The sequence below is a fragment of the Dreissena polymorpha genome, chromosome 11 (genome assembly GCF_020536995.1).
Source record: "Dreissena polymorpha isolate Duluth1 chromosome 11, UMN_Dpol_1.0, whole genome shotgun sequence".
Taxonomy (NCBI): Eukaryota; Metazoa; Mollusca; class Bivalvia; order Myida; family Dreissenidae; genus Dreissena; species Dreissena polymorpha.
The window spans coordinates 60433853-60452043 of NC_068365.1; the positions used below are offsets into that span (position 1 = coordinate 60433853).

The following is an 18191-nucleotide window of genomic DNA, read 5'->3' on the forward strand; positions in this document are numbered from 1 at the left end:
TGCACATAACTTTTTGAAAATAGCTACGATAACAGTGTACAATTTAGGTTCGTATCTTGGGGATTTTTGTTTTATGGTGTTCGATCTTGTTACATACGCAGGTTTTACATGCACTTACTCTTGTCGCGTATAAACACGAGCAATGCTTGAACGTCAAATACATTAAGCAGTTTAAATATTGTATTAGTAAATATTCCTAACTCAGAGGTCATGGCGTTTCAAAAGTCGTGTCCAGTTTCTTAACTTAAATGCTAATATACATTGTACGCAACACAAAACTGGTGCACGTATAGTTATACCAATGTTTGTTTAAGTGAATATTCCAGTTCATTATTATATAAACATACACTTCTACATGTGATTCTGTGTGAATGATTTATGTGTGATAGAAGCTGCTAGTTGACGGAAAAACGCAGTTAAAGAGTAGAGGCTTTAATGTCATTACATTCAATGCTTTATGTACAAGTAAAATGTATATTATGTAAATAAATCAGCAATAATTATAAGAAATCAGTCACTCACATATACATACAGGCAGTAGTATATTGGGGTTCGGTAGTCGTGCATGCATGCAAATGACGCAACGGCTCAATGTTAACCACATAGCATGGATTGAATAGTTGTATCGAAATCAATCGTATTTTCCACAAAACTTTACAAAGTTTTATTTTATTATACATACGCATTTTTCATGGCTTTGGCATTTTGCATATGTTTTCATATTCATAATAGTTACTTAATTGTAATTATTTACTCCCAGTTTAATTTGTACTTCAAGTACATGTTAAATGTGCAATTGGTCACTGTCTGAACTTTAATGAATGGATGATAATAACTGTATCTCTCTTGATGATATGAATCTAGAGATTCATTTGTTTTTACATATTAACGAGTAATAAAGTGTTGTACGTGTACTCATGGTTACATCAAAATCCTCATACATATGTTTCATATTAAAGTATAAATATGAAATCTGATAACTTTTGAACAATATCGACAGGTAAATATCATGTAAATCATTTTGTAAAAATAAGTCCATTATTTCGAATTCTTGGAAGAGTTTCTGTCCTCGGACGAGAGTCCAGAATCTACACTACTCGAACTGGCGAGAGTCAATTTACTTCCCAACATGTTAGGCAAACTGCCTGAAAGCGAATTGGAATCAGTCGCTGTTCCGGTAACATGCTTAAAATTAAACGGCGCCGAAATTTCGTTGACTTTCGGTGAACCTTTTCCCGCGTTTGACAAATCCGATTCTGACATTGGGCGATCTAGTTTCGTAACGTGAACAAAACAACACGGCTGGGATATTTCAGTTTTCTTCGGGAGTTTGATTTTCTTCTTTTTGTCTCTCATGGATTTTGATTTTTTCTTTATGTTGCCTAGCTTAAGCAGATCATCATCAGGGTCAGAAGTAAGCTTCTCTAAATGGCAATAAAATTCTTTGGCTTTATTAGCGTCATCGTAACTCAGGCCGGCTAACTTAGTGTGATCCTTAGATAGATGCATTGTGTGGAAATTTGCATTGGGCGTTTTAAAGCTGGTTAGATTGTCAATGACCTCTCGCCATATGGTAAATCCAGTACCCTTTTCCGCCAGCACAATATAAAGTTTTCTTTGACGATGATGCTCGCCTGAGTCCAATAATAACAAAGGAATCCCTGTGGCGTTAAACACCCACTGTTCAGGGTTTTTCACTGAGCCGATGTACATGTTGGCTAAACAACCACAGACAAAAACGTCTGATTTATGACTTCTGTAGAACGTATCCACCTGTAGCAAGTCCTGCTCGGTGACCCCTTCTCGGTATTTCTCCGACATTATGATCTCATTTAAGGACAAATTACCGGTATCACTACTTGATGATAGCTCAGGGGACCGCAATGGTGTGGTTGGTATATTATCGGTATAGTCGTACTTTTCGTTTGTAATACGAGACCCGTCTCTCGCAGTGGATTCGCTTGTAACTATTAATGGCACTTGGTTAGAAATTCCAACTGATTGGTTCGTTCTTGTTTCAGTGTAGTGAGCACCTTGCTGACCGATGCTCATAGGATGGCTGCTTGGTGCCGATCCTTGCATATGATATTGCTGAAATAGTGTCCTATCATTAAATTGATCGGCGTGTTTTTGAGGCGGATTATAATTAGCACTTTCTTCAGCCATGTTATATGGATTTTCGTACGCGTCTCTGCTGCTCGCGGGATGATAACCGCCTGGATATTGGTTAATGTTTTGAGCGGTAGGACCGGGATATGCCATGCTCTTGTCTGAGTTCATCTGTACTGGGATCTGGTTCATAGACTTTGGCACTGAACAAGTATACGGATTGGGATTTACGAACGGCGCTGTTGCCATATGTGTTTGTGCGCCTGTGTGTTGCTGAGGTGGAGGTCTAACTCCTGTCGGTTGACCTTGCATGCCAGCTATCGAAACTCTGTGTTTTAACATCTCTTCCTAGTTTGACTAGATGTCCTGAAATATACGGAAAAGAGAACATTTAAAGTGTCTATTAAACAGAAAATATGTATGAGTTTTGTAACATTTACTGCCACCTGCAGGTACATGTTATTGTTACAGGTTCGTCGAAAATGTGAGTTGGTATTGTTTTGTATTTAACAGACCATTTGCCATTGTTCTTATAGAAAGGACTAATGGACAAATAGTTCTCTCATAATAATGTTGTGGAGTTTCATAGATTGAAACAAGCCTCCAATTGAGCCTAATGTGTGTACCAGGTTTTATGTGGTGCATAACTAACGTATTGTACTTTTAAAGTATTAGTTTCTAAATATTTTAATAGCATTCACATGGACTTTCAACTCTTGAAAAAAAAATGCATACAGTTGTCATTACGATTTACATGTTATCGAATACTCCTTAAATGAAACTTCTGATGCGCAAGCAGGAGAGAAAACCCTTATAACGCATTCCTTTATTTAGGGCCGGGAAACTAATGTCCGACAGAAGGACTAAAAGAAAATGTACTAAACAATAAATACATTGAACGTTTTGAGAAAATACATTATAATCATTTGTCCAATAGTAGTTTCAGTGTTAAGTAATATGACCACACGGAAAAGTCTTGCCCACTATTCCTATTGACTTGGACTAAGCAATTTCAGCGATTCATGGACTTTGAGGAGGCAAGTCTAAATGCATCAAACGCAAAGTCTTAAGTTTGATACATGAGGAAGATATCGAAACGTGTTTATCTGTGCGTGCAGGATAATCACCGTGCAGCATCTCTCAGTTTCTAAGAAACAATAAGTGTTTAAACAAAAATAAGATAATGGGTGTTATTGTTAAGAACGCTCTAAAAATCTTCAACTTAACATGTGACAGTTTGTATTTGCTTATGGATTTAGGTGAAGCGGAATTGCATGGGGCCTTACAATTTTCATTTACAATATCGGGCCCCGAAAGCATTATATGACCATGGCTTTTAAAATATGCCCGAACCGTTTTATCCGTTTTTCATGTACCAATGTTCTCGTAAATACAGACACATCAAACATGTTGCATTTTTTATTTACGATTTTATAGAATAACGTGCGGTATTACTTTATAGTAGCATTTATTTTGTAATAACGAACATACCTCATGGAATATATGCTTACCGGATCATTAAATATAAGTACATAAGTGGAAACAGCACAATTAAGTCACGTGCAATAGATCAAATTTAACGTTCGAAGGTTTTTCACGAATCACCATCCCCCTTTTCAAGCCCCTGGCATTTCATTTTTGTCTCTCTACATCACTACTCACAACCGAAACAGTCAACAATACACAATACATATTATCTATTAGTACAATGAGTTTACGCCTTAATTAAAATACAAACAAAAGATAGTATCACATTCTTCAGGATTTTCAGCCCGAGTTAAACTTCCTCTCCTATCCTTTAGTTTTGTCTTTTGAATTACTTCAATAAACAGTTTTCAATATTTCCAGCCATTGTGGCACCGTTTAATTACATTACAATTGGTTTTAAAACCACAAGAAACACTTTATTACAGTCTTGAGAAACTGAATGTGTTATTATTATAGCGAATACGTGCACGTGTTTGCATGATATCCCAACAAACCATTGTGTACACAGGGAAGCGGACAAGGACAACGAGCGAGGCATGGTAGTGTAATGCTCATGGGGGGGTTAGAGGGTTAGGGTAAGGGGTAGCGTTAGTGTTAGGGGTCGGGTTAGGGTTAGGGTTAGCCTTAACCCATACCTTTACCCTAACCCGATTCCTAACACTAACCCTAACCTAACCATAACCCAGAGTTATCTCCCCTATACCATGCCTCGCTCGTTGTAATTGTCCTCTGTCCGTGTACACACCGGTCTTACTGACCTGTGTGCTAACGCGAAAGGAATTGTGGGTAGGACTTCATTTACGAGTGAAAAGTGAAAGCGAAAGTAGGTCAGATATTCGTGCTTCTGATAATCGCTATCAGTCTTAATAGAGATTCAAAATCACATTTAAACATAATTAAATAACATTTCTTTAAACAAAATTCCGTTTTAAACACACAATAACAAACGGTTTTTATTTAATAATTAACATTTTCATTCCTACGCTGAACTACTTTGGCGGAAGTATAATTCCCTAAACCAGGAGAATGTGATGCGTCTTAGTATAGAGATGACAATAACGTAGAGACGTTACCATCTATGATTAGAATGCCAACAAACGGGCTGTCATTTACGTGGTAATATCGAACACTGGTTTTTACCCTTATGCATCTATATTATGATCTGTTTGCACAACCGTAAGGAATATTAAACAGACCTGGTGGACTAATCCAAATAATGCCCCATATTAGTAACAAATCCAGTGTATACATAATGGTGTATGGACCGTGGTTCGCGGCTTTAACAAATTAGATGTTTAGCCATTCCAGTAAAGTTTTGAGCTTCGAATCTAACGGGAAAGTGTGTGAACGAAAACCGTCGAAAGGGCCTTTTCTCGTGGCAAATAGTTTATTTTACTTAAGCTTTATATATAAATGGTCATATACCAATACAACAGCGTGAACTTATCTCAATAATATGTTTTATATGAAAAAAGTTAACGATACTTGACCAACGTCATGCTTGGCTATTGCACGAAGTCAAGTTGTTTTCAATAAACCGTCATGAATAAAATAGCACTAAGCATATCAAACAGCCATCAAGAGACCAACATAATGCCTATCAAAAGGCACCGAACAAAAAATGGAAACATAGAAGTTTGAAAGGAACATGAGCACGTGATATGTCCCCTTGTATAATAGACCTACTAGAATGTCCATGAACGCTGACATGTGTGTGATACACAGAAAAAAATGAAACAAACACTGCATGGTTAATAATTAATTAATGCATGATGATGGTATGTGAACAATTATCAACTCGATGCAGTAACCGGAAATCCTGTGGGTTGATTTTATAGCTAAGAGTTAGTTTCCGTGTAGTCGACGCCTGCGTGATTGTTTCGAGTGTGGTAAGCATGCCAAATACATGTCATTCGAAGTTGACATGACATAGACCTAGTATGCTGATACACGTTCATAATAATTATAATATATAGCTAAAAATATTGCATTTATATTATATTTCTCATGCATGGGATCGAAATATTTTAATACAGTGTATATAAAAATGTATATATCTTTACTAGCAAGTTTACGAACTATTTTCTGACTTGCAATACATGACGAGGTTACACATTCAAATAATATTAATTGTGTTTCTAGTGCTATCCGTTTATCTAATTTATTTCAGAAATTACAATGTCATTATCATAAATGAGCAATGTGGTAACTATATTGATTTATTTCATAGACCAAATTAAAATATGTAATTGGCGCTCGATTGACATTGACAGCTCGGGTACGACTTAAATGTACGCTGGGTACACTTAAGTATACTAATACTTAAGTATACTTAAGTGTACCCCGGATACGGACAATATATTAGAACGTGCCCGTGAATTCTAGCGCTAAATTGGTCGTTGTCAGCCTTTTTTTCCAAATGTATTATTTTGATATTAATGTCGATATTTTGTCAAATGGCCTCAATAGTGGTAAAACTTATACTGAAAAAAAAAGAATGCTGAGGCAGGTTTTATTAAAAAAGAATTGTGTTTCGTAGTCCGCAGCGCGTTTTACGACATTGGATTTTGGGTGGGACTTAAACTCGGGTACAGTCTAAATTGGTCGGGTACGTGTTATAATATTAACCGTACCCGGTGTACATTTAAGCATACTTAAGAGTGCCCGGGGTACATTTCAGTAGTACAAGAGCCGACAATGACCAATCGGTTGTAATCTTTCTAAATTGGATCAATTTATTTCCAAAATTAGGGATGTCTAGTATATTTATTTCAATATTTAGAAAATTTCGTACAGAAATTCCTTTACGCCAACAGCGCAGACCCTGGTGAGACGCCGCATCATGCGGCGTCTCATCTGGGTCTACGCTGTTTGCCAAGGCCTTTTTTCTAGACGCTATGCATGAATGGGTTAAATTTAAACATAAGGTGATTTTATGTAAAAAAAGTTCCTTGTCTAGAGTCATCGTTTGTTATCCTTAAGCTTGTGCACCGATTTCCCTTTCACTTGATTATAGTTATCGTTTCAAACGTACCGATAAGCAATTATAATTCATGCTTGAAGCAAGTATTTTCGTAAACAGCTGTAAACTCATCATTGCAAGAAAATGTATATACATCATGGATGGGTTCAGTTCAGGGCGAATGTTCTCTTTCTATTATTAAAACATGTTAACCATCAATATTTAAAATCCAGTTTACATAAACTTCGCACTCAGATTACAGATATGCAACATGTTATCGTAAGGAAAGTAGTCAATTTTCAAACAGGTGAGATGTACATTTCTGTATAGTTGTTATATTCATAATTGCATTGAGGCGGGTTCAAGTCAGTGGGAATATGTTCACTGGCATTACGCAACATGCAACAATCAATAGTACTGATTCGGTTTACTGAACAAGTTCGTACGAATATTGACAAAAAGCAACATGTTATCGCATGGAAAGTGGCCATTTGGTCAAAGTAAATTCAAAATGGCACTAATTAAAGATATGATTCCTATAACTGTATTTGTATCGAAGAAGAACTGGCCAGTCATGAAAGTTATCAGTATAATAATTGTGTTCGCATGATTAGTAAAGGCTGAAAGAACTCGTGCTATTCCATGCAATCGCCATAATTTGGTTTCAATTTTTGGGTATGAAATAAGGCCGTATTATTAACGTTTGTCTATAAAACGATAACCAAGGAAATCAGTCTACAGAAACCAAATTAACAGAAAAAAATAGAATGAAATGTACGTGTGTTTCTTGGCAACAATCCATTTTTGCAAAGTACATCCGTAGACCAAGTGCAATAAAGACCAAACAGAATGTCAGTGATCAGATAATTTATAACCATGATTTTTTTCCAGACTAAATGCGGAAATTTGCAGCTGATCGACTTTGTTATATTATTTCCCGAGGAATGCAAATAGTCTGGCGGGACCCAAATTCTTACACCAACATCGGTATAATTGATGTAAATGAGTTCTTTTGATCTATAAAGCTCATATTCCGAACATGTGTATATGTAACGAAATGAAATGTAATGAAATGACACATATTTGATGACATGACTAATTGTACAAAAATGTTGTTTTCTTTCATTTCTTGTGGGACAAAAACCGAAAGTAAAAACACCATGACACATTTTGCTACATGCAATATTCTTGAATTTGAGGACTCAGGGAAATAGGTAAACCGTAAAGCGCCTGTAGGTAAACCGTAAAGCGCCTGTAGGTCGATGCACATTAGAGACTTTGCCAAGAAAACAACACCATCAAACAAAGTTATACTATAAAGACGACAAGTCAAAACAAGGAATTCATAATTAAGTAAGTCATGGTGCATGCATTGAGCTTGTGTTGAATAATAAAATCATAAATTGTGCACCTGAATGTAAATATATCTCACTGCACCCGCGATGAAATTGATAATGAGGCAAGTGGCACTTATGTGTTTCAATTTAAAGATGAATATCGCACCACCTCGTGTGGCTTAACTGATGATATACGCCAAAAACAATGTGCATGTGGTGTGTGAAATTACAATAACGCCGAAATAAAAAAAAACGTCTCAAGATACGGTTTATTACTTACGACATTTCATTTAGAACACTATGACCATTACGTCTTAAGACATTAAATTGTGATTACGCTTTTGGTAATTCATAGTTATTAATTTATGATAACATAATTAGGTATTTTCTAAAAATATAAAGACTTATTTACAGCGAATTTTACGGATACGATTTAGACATCAAACAATAATGCCCTTAAACACCGAAGATAAATAAATAGAACGGCTTTTACTAGGTACATGTGTAAAAAAATGTGATCCATGCTCTGTGAAAAAGGGGTTTAATGCATGTGTGTAAAGTGTCGTCCCAGATTAGCATGTGCAGTCCGCACAGGCTAATCAGGGACGACACTTTCCGCTTTTATGATATATTTCGTTTCAAGAACGTCTCTTCTTTTATAGCAAAAATCCAGAAAGTGTCGTCCCTGATTAATTAAACATTCATTTACATTCATTAAACCCCCTTTTCACAGAGCGCGGCTTAAGTATTTCTGATGGCAGCCCATATTGATACATGAAACATCAAATTTTAAAATAAAATGTTCACTAAATGTTTACAAACATATGTGTAAAACATAAGGCAGGGTTTTTAACCAGTTGATTCCTACAGCATGTAACAAACTATGGATTACACATTAGATTCGCTGCCTGCTTAGTGTTCTGACAGCGATAAGCCGGATATATGGCATCTGTTTCAAAGACAGTTCATGTGTTTAATAACTTTACATTGTTGTTTATCGTATACAACAATATTGGCAGAAGAAAGGTAAATAAGAAAATATTACGTAGCTTAAGAAGTAAATACGTGTGACTCGCTTTACAAAACTAAAAAACAAAACAATTACACAACGTTAAGACAGTGGTATTTACCTAGAAAACCATACACATAATTTTAATGTGACATACCGGTGAATCTTATCCATCAGTTTTTACAGGTACACAGTTTTGTTCAACATGACGACTTATCATGTAAAGTTATCATACACATAATTGTATGCACTGACTAAATCCATGTTTCAAGTGACTGTATTGATAATCCATACACGAACTGTTATCTTGCGCTATTTCAATCGAAATGACAAAGCCAGTGGATTTTTTTTAAAATAAATTCCCCGAAAATCAACAAATGTGTTTTTTTTAAAGATAGTTCCACAATTCTCGTCTGTTGACAAGGAAATCCACAAAGATCCACATCTATAACGACTATTTTTGAATGTTATCTAATAAGAAATCTTTTCGCACACACAAGTCTGCATCCCAATAAACTTTTTAAACAGCGATACACTTCTCCTCCCGCACAACCCGTGCGATGAATAATGAAACGATATACGCATGTGTGAGCTATGGTGTTAGCCTGTTGCAACATTGGGTCTCGTAGGGGGTGATTCACTTTCAAGTGGTGTTACTACTGGGATGTGTTTAAAGCGGTAACGTCACGCTGACGTTTAACCCATTTATGCCTAGTGGACTCTCCCATCCTTCTAAATTGGATCAATTTATTTTCAAAATTAGGGATGTCTAGTATATTTATTTCTATATTTAGAATATTTCTTATAGAAATTCATTTAAGCAAACAGCGCAGACCCTGATGAGACGCCGAATCATGCGGCGTCTCATCTGGGTCTACGCTGTTTGCCAATGCCTTTTTCTAGCTAGTCATAAATGGGTTAAAGCGGTAACGTCACGCTGACGTTTAATCGTCTAACAGAGCATATCGACATATATAATCTCGTGTTTTTTATTGAAAAGGCAGTCGACGTATTGCTGCCAAAGCGACTTTTGTTTATTACAACACACCTAATGAAACAGTGAAATTCGGGGTTTTACAATAATAAATCTGGAAAAAAAACGTAATTCAAGGCACTGTGTTACCAATCCTGTGTTGATTTTATTTATTCATGGAAGCATGCACGTTTTTGGGCGCAATCGCACTAAATCGCAGCAAAAAGTAATATACTTGGTAAATACCAAAAAAGTACACATACCAACTTTCCAATAAGTAAGTATATCAATCGACCTTATGGCATTTGATTTTCAAGAATAATTAAGTTGATCCATTTTAAAAAGTGGTTGGTCAAAACAGGTCTCGTTAATATAAAGGTTATGATTTATTTTCATAATGATAAACGTTGCCACTGGGACACCTTTAGCGGGCGCTGGAAAAGTAAACTCGTTATAATTGAAATGTACACGATGTACCTATATAAGCATGCGCAGTGTCGATAACGAGGCTTTAATGTAGTACGTTCTTATTTACGTAGTAATTTTTTGTAGGCGCGAATCCGAGTCCCACGATAGGCATGTATCGAACACATATTGGTATTTTCATATATATATATATATATATATATATATATATATATATATATATATATATATATATATATATATATATATATATATATATATATATATATATATTTTCTCAACGATTTTAACAATATAACAATCTTACTATATAAGTATCTTGATGAAAACACGGAAAATGCAATGTTTAATACATGTCTTACTTGGGGAAAAGGCCTTCATTTACGATCACAACAATGTTGCTTTAATCAATAACACGCAATAATGTAAAAGCGACGCCTACACGATCATATATCTGGATTCTGGAATTCAAATAAGAGCCGGATAAAATATTTAACGATGCGGTAGACTCGGATTATCATTGATTTCACATCCTCGCCATGGGAAGTACTACTTGTTGATCGGTGGTATGCTAATCTTATTTACGTATTTCATGTGAAACAGGACTTTGATCGAAAATGATGGCTATAGCGTGAATTCCAGATTAGTAATTGGACAGAAATATGTAAACACGTAATGCATTGTTGTTTTTTTAGGGCTGTTGTACTTTTAACCATATTTGTTATAACCATATTTAGGCAGGCGTGATCATTACATACATGTTCATATCATTTGACCATTAACAAGCCACATGAATAGTTATATTCTTATGTACAAACATATATAGAAAATAAAAGACATTTTAAACCATACAACCACGGGAAAACGAATATTTGTGCTTGGCGGTCGAGTAGAGAACGGTTAATGAAGTCTTGTTTAAGAATTATTTTTTAACCTTTTACAATATAGTAACAACACAGACTTATTGTGGAAGCTAATGTCATCGAAAACCAAACATTATAAACTGACACGTTTCCTTAAAAAATCTGTCTATACTTAAACATCCATATTGTTTTCTTCATTGTCAATGTACGGATTGTCAATAAATACATAAAAACGACGGAGGGAATTATCTTATATACATGAACATAAAAAAGAACATTTGCAATAAAGGTACTGATGATGCTTTCAGTATATAAATATTACATGGCTGACAGGGTGACAGTAAATTTGTCAACTTGAGGAAATACTGTCAACCAAGGCGAAGCCGAGGTTGACAGTATTTTTCCGAAAGTTGACAAATTTACTGTCACCCTGTCAGACATGTAGTATTTATTTTATTATACCGAACAAACTATTCCAACATGAACAATTTATATGAACCATTAACAAATTTAATATTCATTAATTGTATCTAAATTCAGCAATGAACAACCATTAATATGTTGAGTGGGTCAGATTTTCGGGCCGAGCAAAATAAACTTCGCTTTATTCGGAACCGACCTAGTAATCGATTTATCCCATCAATTTTCTTAGTCGTCAATTATTTGTTTAAAAATATATTACCGAACCAGCTTTCCGTATTTTATTTTCATCACTTGATTACGCAATTTGTGACGTACTCGTGTGATGTCATTTCGGTGACGAAACATTTTGGGACAACAATATGGACGTGGTGGTTTTTAACAGTAAAATATTTGTTTAAAGAATCGAACGAATCCAAAACGTATTTCGGATTGCGTGTTTGTCATGCATAACACCTTAAGAACAGACACTGGAAGTGTATATCGTTGTAACTAAGCATTGGATTAAAGTTACCATTGAGGTAAGCGTGTCGTTTATACTAATTTGATTTTTTATGACTCCTGTCAAAGCTTAAATAATGGCATTAATCTATTCTACAGCACAGTTTCAGCTGCAATCGATATTTTAATTATCCAAACACAACAGATATGCAAAACTGCGTACTGCGCATGCGCGAATGGGACAGTACAATTTTCGAACATTCCGCAAGTGATTGCTAAGGCAGCGGGATACAGTATTTTTTGGACAGTAATTTTTTTCCCGCTGGTGGCACGTGATTGCCAAGGTAGCGGGCGACAGTATTTTTTGGACAGTAAATTTTTTCCCGCTGGGTCTTACAGTATTTCTTTGTCACGATGGCCTATGGGAGTTTAGCATTGTGAATAAAAGTGAGGTATAATAATAAATAATATGAAAGTAAAGGTTAGGGAATGGGTGTCACAATGGTGAAAAGTAAAGTATCCCCTCTCTATCGAATACACGTAAATATGTTTAAATGTTGCCGTTTCAATAATAAATATGGGGTCATATATGATAAACAGAAAATCTGTACTACAACTGTTGTTTATAATACAAGCCACTGCGAACATGTTGTTAAACTTCAGATGCTGAAACAAATATGAATGAGCCTCGTCCGGGGAAAACAGGGCTTAATGCATTTGCCGAGAGTTTCGTCCCAGATTAGCCTGCACAGGCCGCACAAGATAATCAGGTACGAAAAGTTCCGCTTAAACTGGATTTTCGCTAAGAAGAGACGTCCGTTAAACGAAAAATACACTTAAAGCGGGCAGTGTCGTCACAGATTAGCCTTTGCGGACACTTTACGCACATGCATTTACCCATTTATGCCTAGCGTCTAGAAAAAAGGCCTTGGCATGAAGCGGCGTCTCATCAGGGTCTGCGCTGTTTGCTTGAAGGAATTTCTGTATGAAATATTCAAAATATTGTAATAAATATACTAGACATCCCTAATAAGAAATAAATTGATCTAATTTAGAAGGAGGAGAGAGTCCATTAGGCATAAATGGGTTAAACACGTTTCCCCAGAGCGAAGCTTAATTATAAATGAGGATATTTACCGCATTTAACAACTCTAGAATATAATACTGATCAAAAGCAGTAACAATAATAAAACAAATCGGACTCTTCCGGGGAACCCCTTATAAGATATAATATTAATTTTCTGTATGTGATTGCGTAATTTACATTCTTATGATTTTTACAACCCATGACAAAGCAGCTTTAAGAGAGACATCTTACAAAATTTAGTTAATACCTACGAAATAAGAAACATGTGCAATTTCAAACGCCCACTGCATGAGTAGGTCGAGTCAACTTCTCGCTTTACAAATTCGTTCAACAAATGTAAACACCCGTGAGTGATTTATGAAATAAATGTCACGCTAACTCAGTTATTAATCAGTTGATCAAATGTGAGATTGAGATAACACGTGCGCTTTAAACGTTTATGTGTACCCCTGCAATTAAATGCAATGAAAGAAAACTACACCCTGAAACTAAGTTTTCGGCTTTTCATAATTGCTGATAATACAAACGGTATTTTAAAGTAACGAGTTGGCGACCAGATTTGTAGGCAGTTAATAAAAATTTATCCGTTCATTTTCTAATGTGTGGTGAAAGAAAGAAAGAAAGAGTTGTGTTATTACGAAAGTCACTCGATTTCCTTGCAACATGCTTGTAACCACTTAACTTGGCGTTTCGGCTTATACCGGATGCGGCGGGCCGGAAGCATGTTTGTATGTTCACTTGGGAGTATGTTGCTGTGGTGAAGTAAGTAAGCTAGGATGCAAAGTGGTTTGTTACGCGCAAGTCTCATATTGAAGCTCTGATGAATTCTTGATGTATATGTACGGCTGCTTCTATATCAAAAATAAAAATTCTCGCATTGCTGCCTCCCCCATTGATGTGCTCTGCTCGTAGGTTACCCGCCTGTAGTTGTGCTATTGTCAGAACCAGTCATAATCCATTTCTGTGCGAATGTTTAATATTAACAAACATGATATTTCGTGGGCAACTACTCGAACTATACTTGTATAGCATATACACTCATACTTGTTAGCCTTATTGTCAGCTTGAGAACTGTGCAAGTATGGAAAGTCGGAATCTTTTATATGTTTAAACGTACGTTTAAATGTGGTTTTTAAACAAAGCTATTGAATAATGAATTAAATAATCTTGTTCTAACTTATGCGAACACATTTAAGATCGATACAAGTTTCCCATAAAGCAAAGTAACTGTTTATATGAAAAGGTCAATGCACTTACCGAGGAGAGTATATATTCGAATAGTACAATTCATTTATCATCTGATGTGGCAATTATTTACGTCTAGTTCACATTCGAACGAATTATTTCGGCAAACTAATTTTTCCCACACGTACTCGAACTAAATGACACTTTGCATCCACATATCTTCCCGATTTTAAATTTTAATACGTATTTAAAGCGCTAAATCATCACAGAAATAATGATCGGTATATATGCAGATACAAGGAAGTTTCCTCAAACGAAAGTTTCAGACAAACACATAAAATCGCAAGAACAACTTTTAGCTTCCTGTTTTAATACCATATATGGTGCTATATCTGATCAAACTCGTCCGCTTTCAGTAGCTGTGGTTAAACTTGAACACTTCATTTCAAGCTCATTATACAATTTTACATTTACCGCAATAAACAACATCACAACAAACTAGTATATTTTAAACCCGCTTACTCGTACATGTTTACCGTATCCAAAGCAACACGTTCCACTCGTGCTTTCAAGAAAATACTGAACGCGATAATACGTTCCCTATTAACCCATATAACTGAAAAACAATAATCAAGGTCCATGACTCATAACTACAACAATATTGCTCGAGCTAGCGCGCGTGCGAAGCATGAAATTCAGTAGCTGAAATTGATCGATATAAAAATGTCCAACACGTGTGTTTTTCCGCAACATTGACTGTAATTGATCGGACCGATATTGGACTTTGTTTTGCTGCTGTAGTTTTTCTAAGCTTATTTTCTGTCTACATATGCCTGGCGCACAAAACCTTCCATTTTCTTTTCAACTAAATAGGATGAACGCTGCTAAAATAATGGCGTCTAATCCATGTATTTTCCATAAGGCAGGTCAGAAATTATTGGAATTGAATATTATCGTCATTCTTGAAAGTTGTTTTCTGGATCGATGTTGATCTCCCTAGCTCGTTCTCCCATATATATTTCATAACTCATTTGCATATGAATAAGTCGAATGAATCACTCAATAGAACTAAAGACTTTAAACGCGAACACAACATAGTGTGATAAATAGATGATATTTATAGATTTCATTGAACGATCATTCCATGCGTGGTCATCCAGAGCATATATTTTCATGAGTGGCGGACCTTCGAGTAAAAATAATTGATTTATATGGTCACAAATGGAAATTTTTTTTCTCTTGAATATATTTATTTCATAGTCGCTTTTGTTGGTCTAAAGGCATTTGCATGATCATGATCAGCATGAGACATACAATGATTGATATAGATACCAACATGTGTAATTAATACATACACGTGCATATTTCTAAGAATAGTTTAATGTAACCTACTGAAAATCTTTAATTGGAGTCGCGACTGGTATCGATTTCCGCGCGAAAATGTCAAGATTGTATGTTGGATACCGTTGTTTACATGGTTAGACGCGTGGTTTTGTGAGATATTTGTGCACAAAAGCACGGACTTCTTCGTAGGTTTGTAACACCATAACTTTAATGACAGACTTAGAATAATTTCCGTTAGAATAAGGTCTAGAATTTTATTTAGCCGTTACTTTATTTATCAGTGAGGTTGTCCGTTCCGAACCTTCCCACACCTAGTTTCACCTAAAATCGGTCATGTGTTTTATAGTAAAGCTGCAACAATTCACCAACAGCTCGATTCGATTCGATTTCGATATCAGACAGTCCGATACCGATTGTTTCGATTCGGTTTATCTTTCAACCTAGTTTTCATATATTTACTCTTCTGCCTCAAAATAAACATTTCTGTTCAAATGTGTTGCATACCGAGGCATACCTAGATATCTTGGGCATTTGTGTGTTTGTTAGATTTAGTTTGGTTGGTTCAACAGTGTTTTAAAACTGTTAAAAGTGGGTTAAATTAACATTTGTAAGAAAAACTTAGCAAGAAACAGCCAATTTTCTGACAAACTATGTCATATTTCAATAAAACACATAAAAAAGAATAGCAAATTAGGAACTCGATATCAATATCAATAAACTTCTGACTAGAAGATTGTGTTAACTACACAATAACATAATAAATAAATAAATAATAATAATGCTGGCGACTTGAGTAGTTGAACTGGTGCTACCTCCTGCTAAATCAACATTATGATTGCGTTTGACATGTTGCATTAGATTAGTGGTTGAGCCAGACTTAGGGTACGTCCGTGAAGCAGAGTTTACACGTAGCTTTATCGGGAGTGCTACCAATCCGAAACCTAAAATGCTGCCACACTTTTGATTTAAGCTTCTTAGGCTCATCTGATAATTTCAATTTGTCGGCCACAACCCCTTCAGCCATTTTGACGCTTTTTCGGAAAGTAGACCGTAACGCGCTTATTGATTGGATGACTAAAGTAATAAGTAACCAATCGCGCATTTTTACCGTTAAAGATAAAACCTATACCTTCCCGTATCAAATAGTCAGAGTACAGCGCTCTTTATGTATCCATGACTATATGTTAAATTTGTAGGGTTGGTATCGTAATTGAATAGACGCATTAAAAATCGATTTTCGATGCATCGGATTGAATCGTTGCAGCTCTAATTTATAGATCTTTGGTTTCACACATTAAACCAACCTAAGTCAAACAAATTTGGGATTCGATGGGAAATCCCCAGTACAATGTCCATCTTTGATTTAAAAAAAAATCGTCAGGCAGAGCATTTATCCTCCAGTGACCAAATACCTGTATATTAATTGAAGAAGTTACAGAATTTCTGAACTATTGCAAACCATGTAACAACAAACGATTTACTTTCAACAATTTATTAATTCAGTGAAATCTGTGTCATATTTGTTATTTTGCAGCATGTTTAACCACCCAAAGGTGATAATTCCATACACACTTAAATAGCATACACTACTTGTGCTTTCTTGATTGACTTATTTTCAGTGACTTCACACCAAAGGGCTAGTCTTATTTATAAGACGCGCAAAGAATTTAGAGATACTTTTTATATGGGCTAAATGCTTTGGAACGTCTTATCGGGGAAAAGTTCAAAATGTCACATTTTGGACACCAGAAAGTTTAAATTTTAATTAATTTGCGCAAAATTCCAAAATAACATTACCAACTCATTCAGTTTTAGTTCAGAAATCCATTTTTACCTCAAATATCGTTGAATTGAAGTTAGAAAGGCATAAATTCTTCAGTTAAACTTCTGCTTAAATCGCAACAATATCACTGACCTCTTGCCATATTATGAAACAGATTTAAATATCAACCAATTATAAGAAGGCATTACGGTGTAACGTGTACGCGTAATTTTATTTAACATGAGCTTTTAACACAGACTTTTACCTAACTAGATCTAGTATGCTCATCGTTGTCGATATATGTTCAAAACAGATATGGTGCAGTTTCTATTCACTCTTCTAAGTTTCAGCAACTTTTTCATGCATGACTTTTTCGCACCTCTGTCTGTGTTGTTTTATGTAAATACATTCTACGTTACATAGGACGTTATACTGTACGATCTGTATCAATATTATTTATGTACAGTATAAAAATAAAAGATGTAATTTATTTCAGAACTGTTTAATTGTCACTTTAGAAAAAAAACAATGCTTAATTTATCCAGAAAAGTATCGTAACATCGGTTACTATGTAACGCTCTGCTTCATAACAGAATTAACAGACGAACGCAAACTGTATTTTACATCGTTTATTCTTCCTTATTTAAACCAGATGCTTTACATCGAGGCCGTGTTATTGATTTTATATCTACACAGCGAGCGAATCCAAAGATATTGAAAATTTGAATAGTGGTTGGATTTAAATTGCTCAGGCATGCAAAATTCAAAGAGTCATTACATAATTT

General features: G+C 35.4%; 2 protein-coding genes across 5 annotated transcripts in view; one reads left to right on the forward strand and one right to left on the reverse strand.

The window, feature by feature from the left end:
* Positions 1-416: 416 nt before the first annotated feature.
* LOC127851919 (uncharacterized) lies at positions 417-14970 on the reverse strand. Of its 4 annotated transcripts, none has more exons than XM_052385910.1 (2): positions 14823-14970; positions 417-2475 (listed from the first exon to the last, which is right to left on the reverse strand). In XM_052385910.1, the coding sequence occupies exon 2, from the start codon at positions 2449-2451 to the stop codon at positions 1039-1041; it is 1413 nt and encodes a 470-aa protein (XP_052241870.1). In that variant the 5' UTR covers positions 2452-2475; positions 14823-14970; the 3' UTR covers positions 417-1038. The 4 variants fall into 4 exon arrangements, with proteins under 4 accessions (XP_052241870.1, XP_052241869.1, XP_052241868.1 ...); XM_052385909.1 differs by lacking the exon at positions 14823-14970 and adding an exon at positions 14373-14780; XM_052385908.1 differs by lacking the exon at positions 14823-14970 and adding an exon at positions 9063-9550.
* A 752-nt stretch (positions 14971-15722) lies between these two features.
* LOC127851915 (TPR repeat-containing protein DDB_G0287407-like) overlaps positions 15723-18191 on the forward strand; it is a 71516-nt gene continuing 69047 nt past the window's right edge. The window contains exon 1 of the mRNA XM_052385902.1: positions 15723-15833. The gene's annotated coding sequence lies outside the window, so the exon portion shown is untranslated. The remainder of the gene's footprint in view (positions 15834-18191) is intronic.

Coding starts and splice junctions, on each gene's coding strand:
- LOC127851919 (XM_052385910.1), bottom strand. CDS start 2,451: ATGTTAAAACACAGAGTTTCGATAGCTGGCATGCAAGGTCAACCGACA.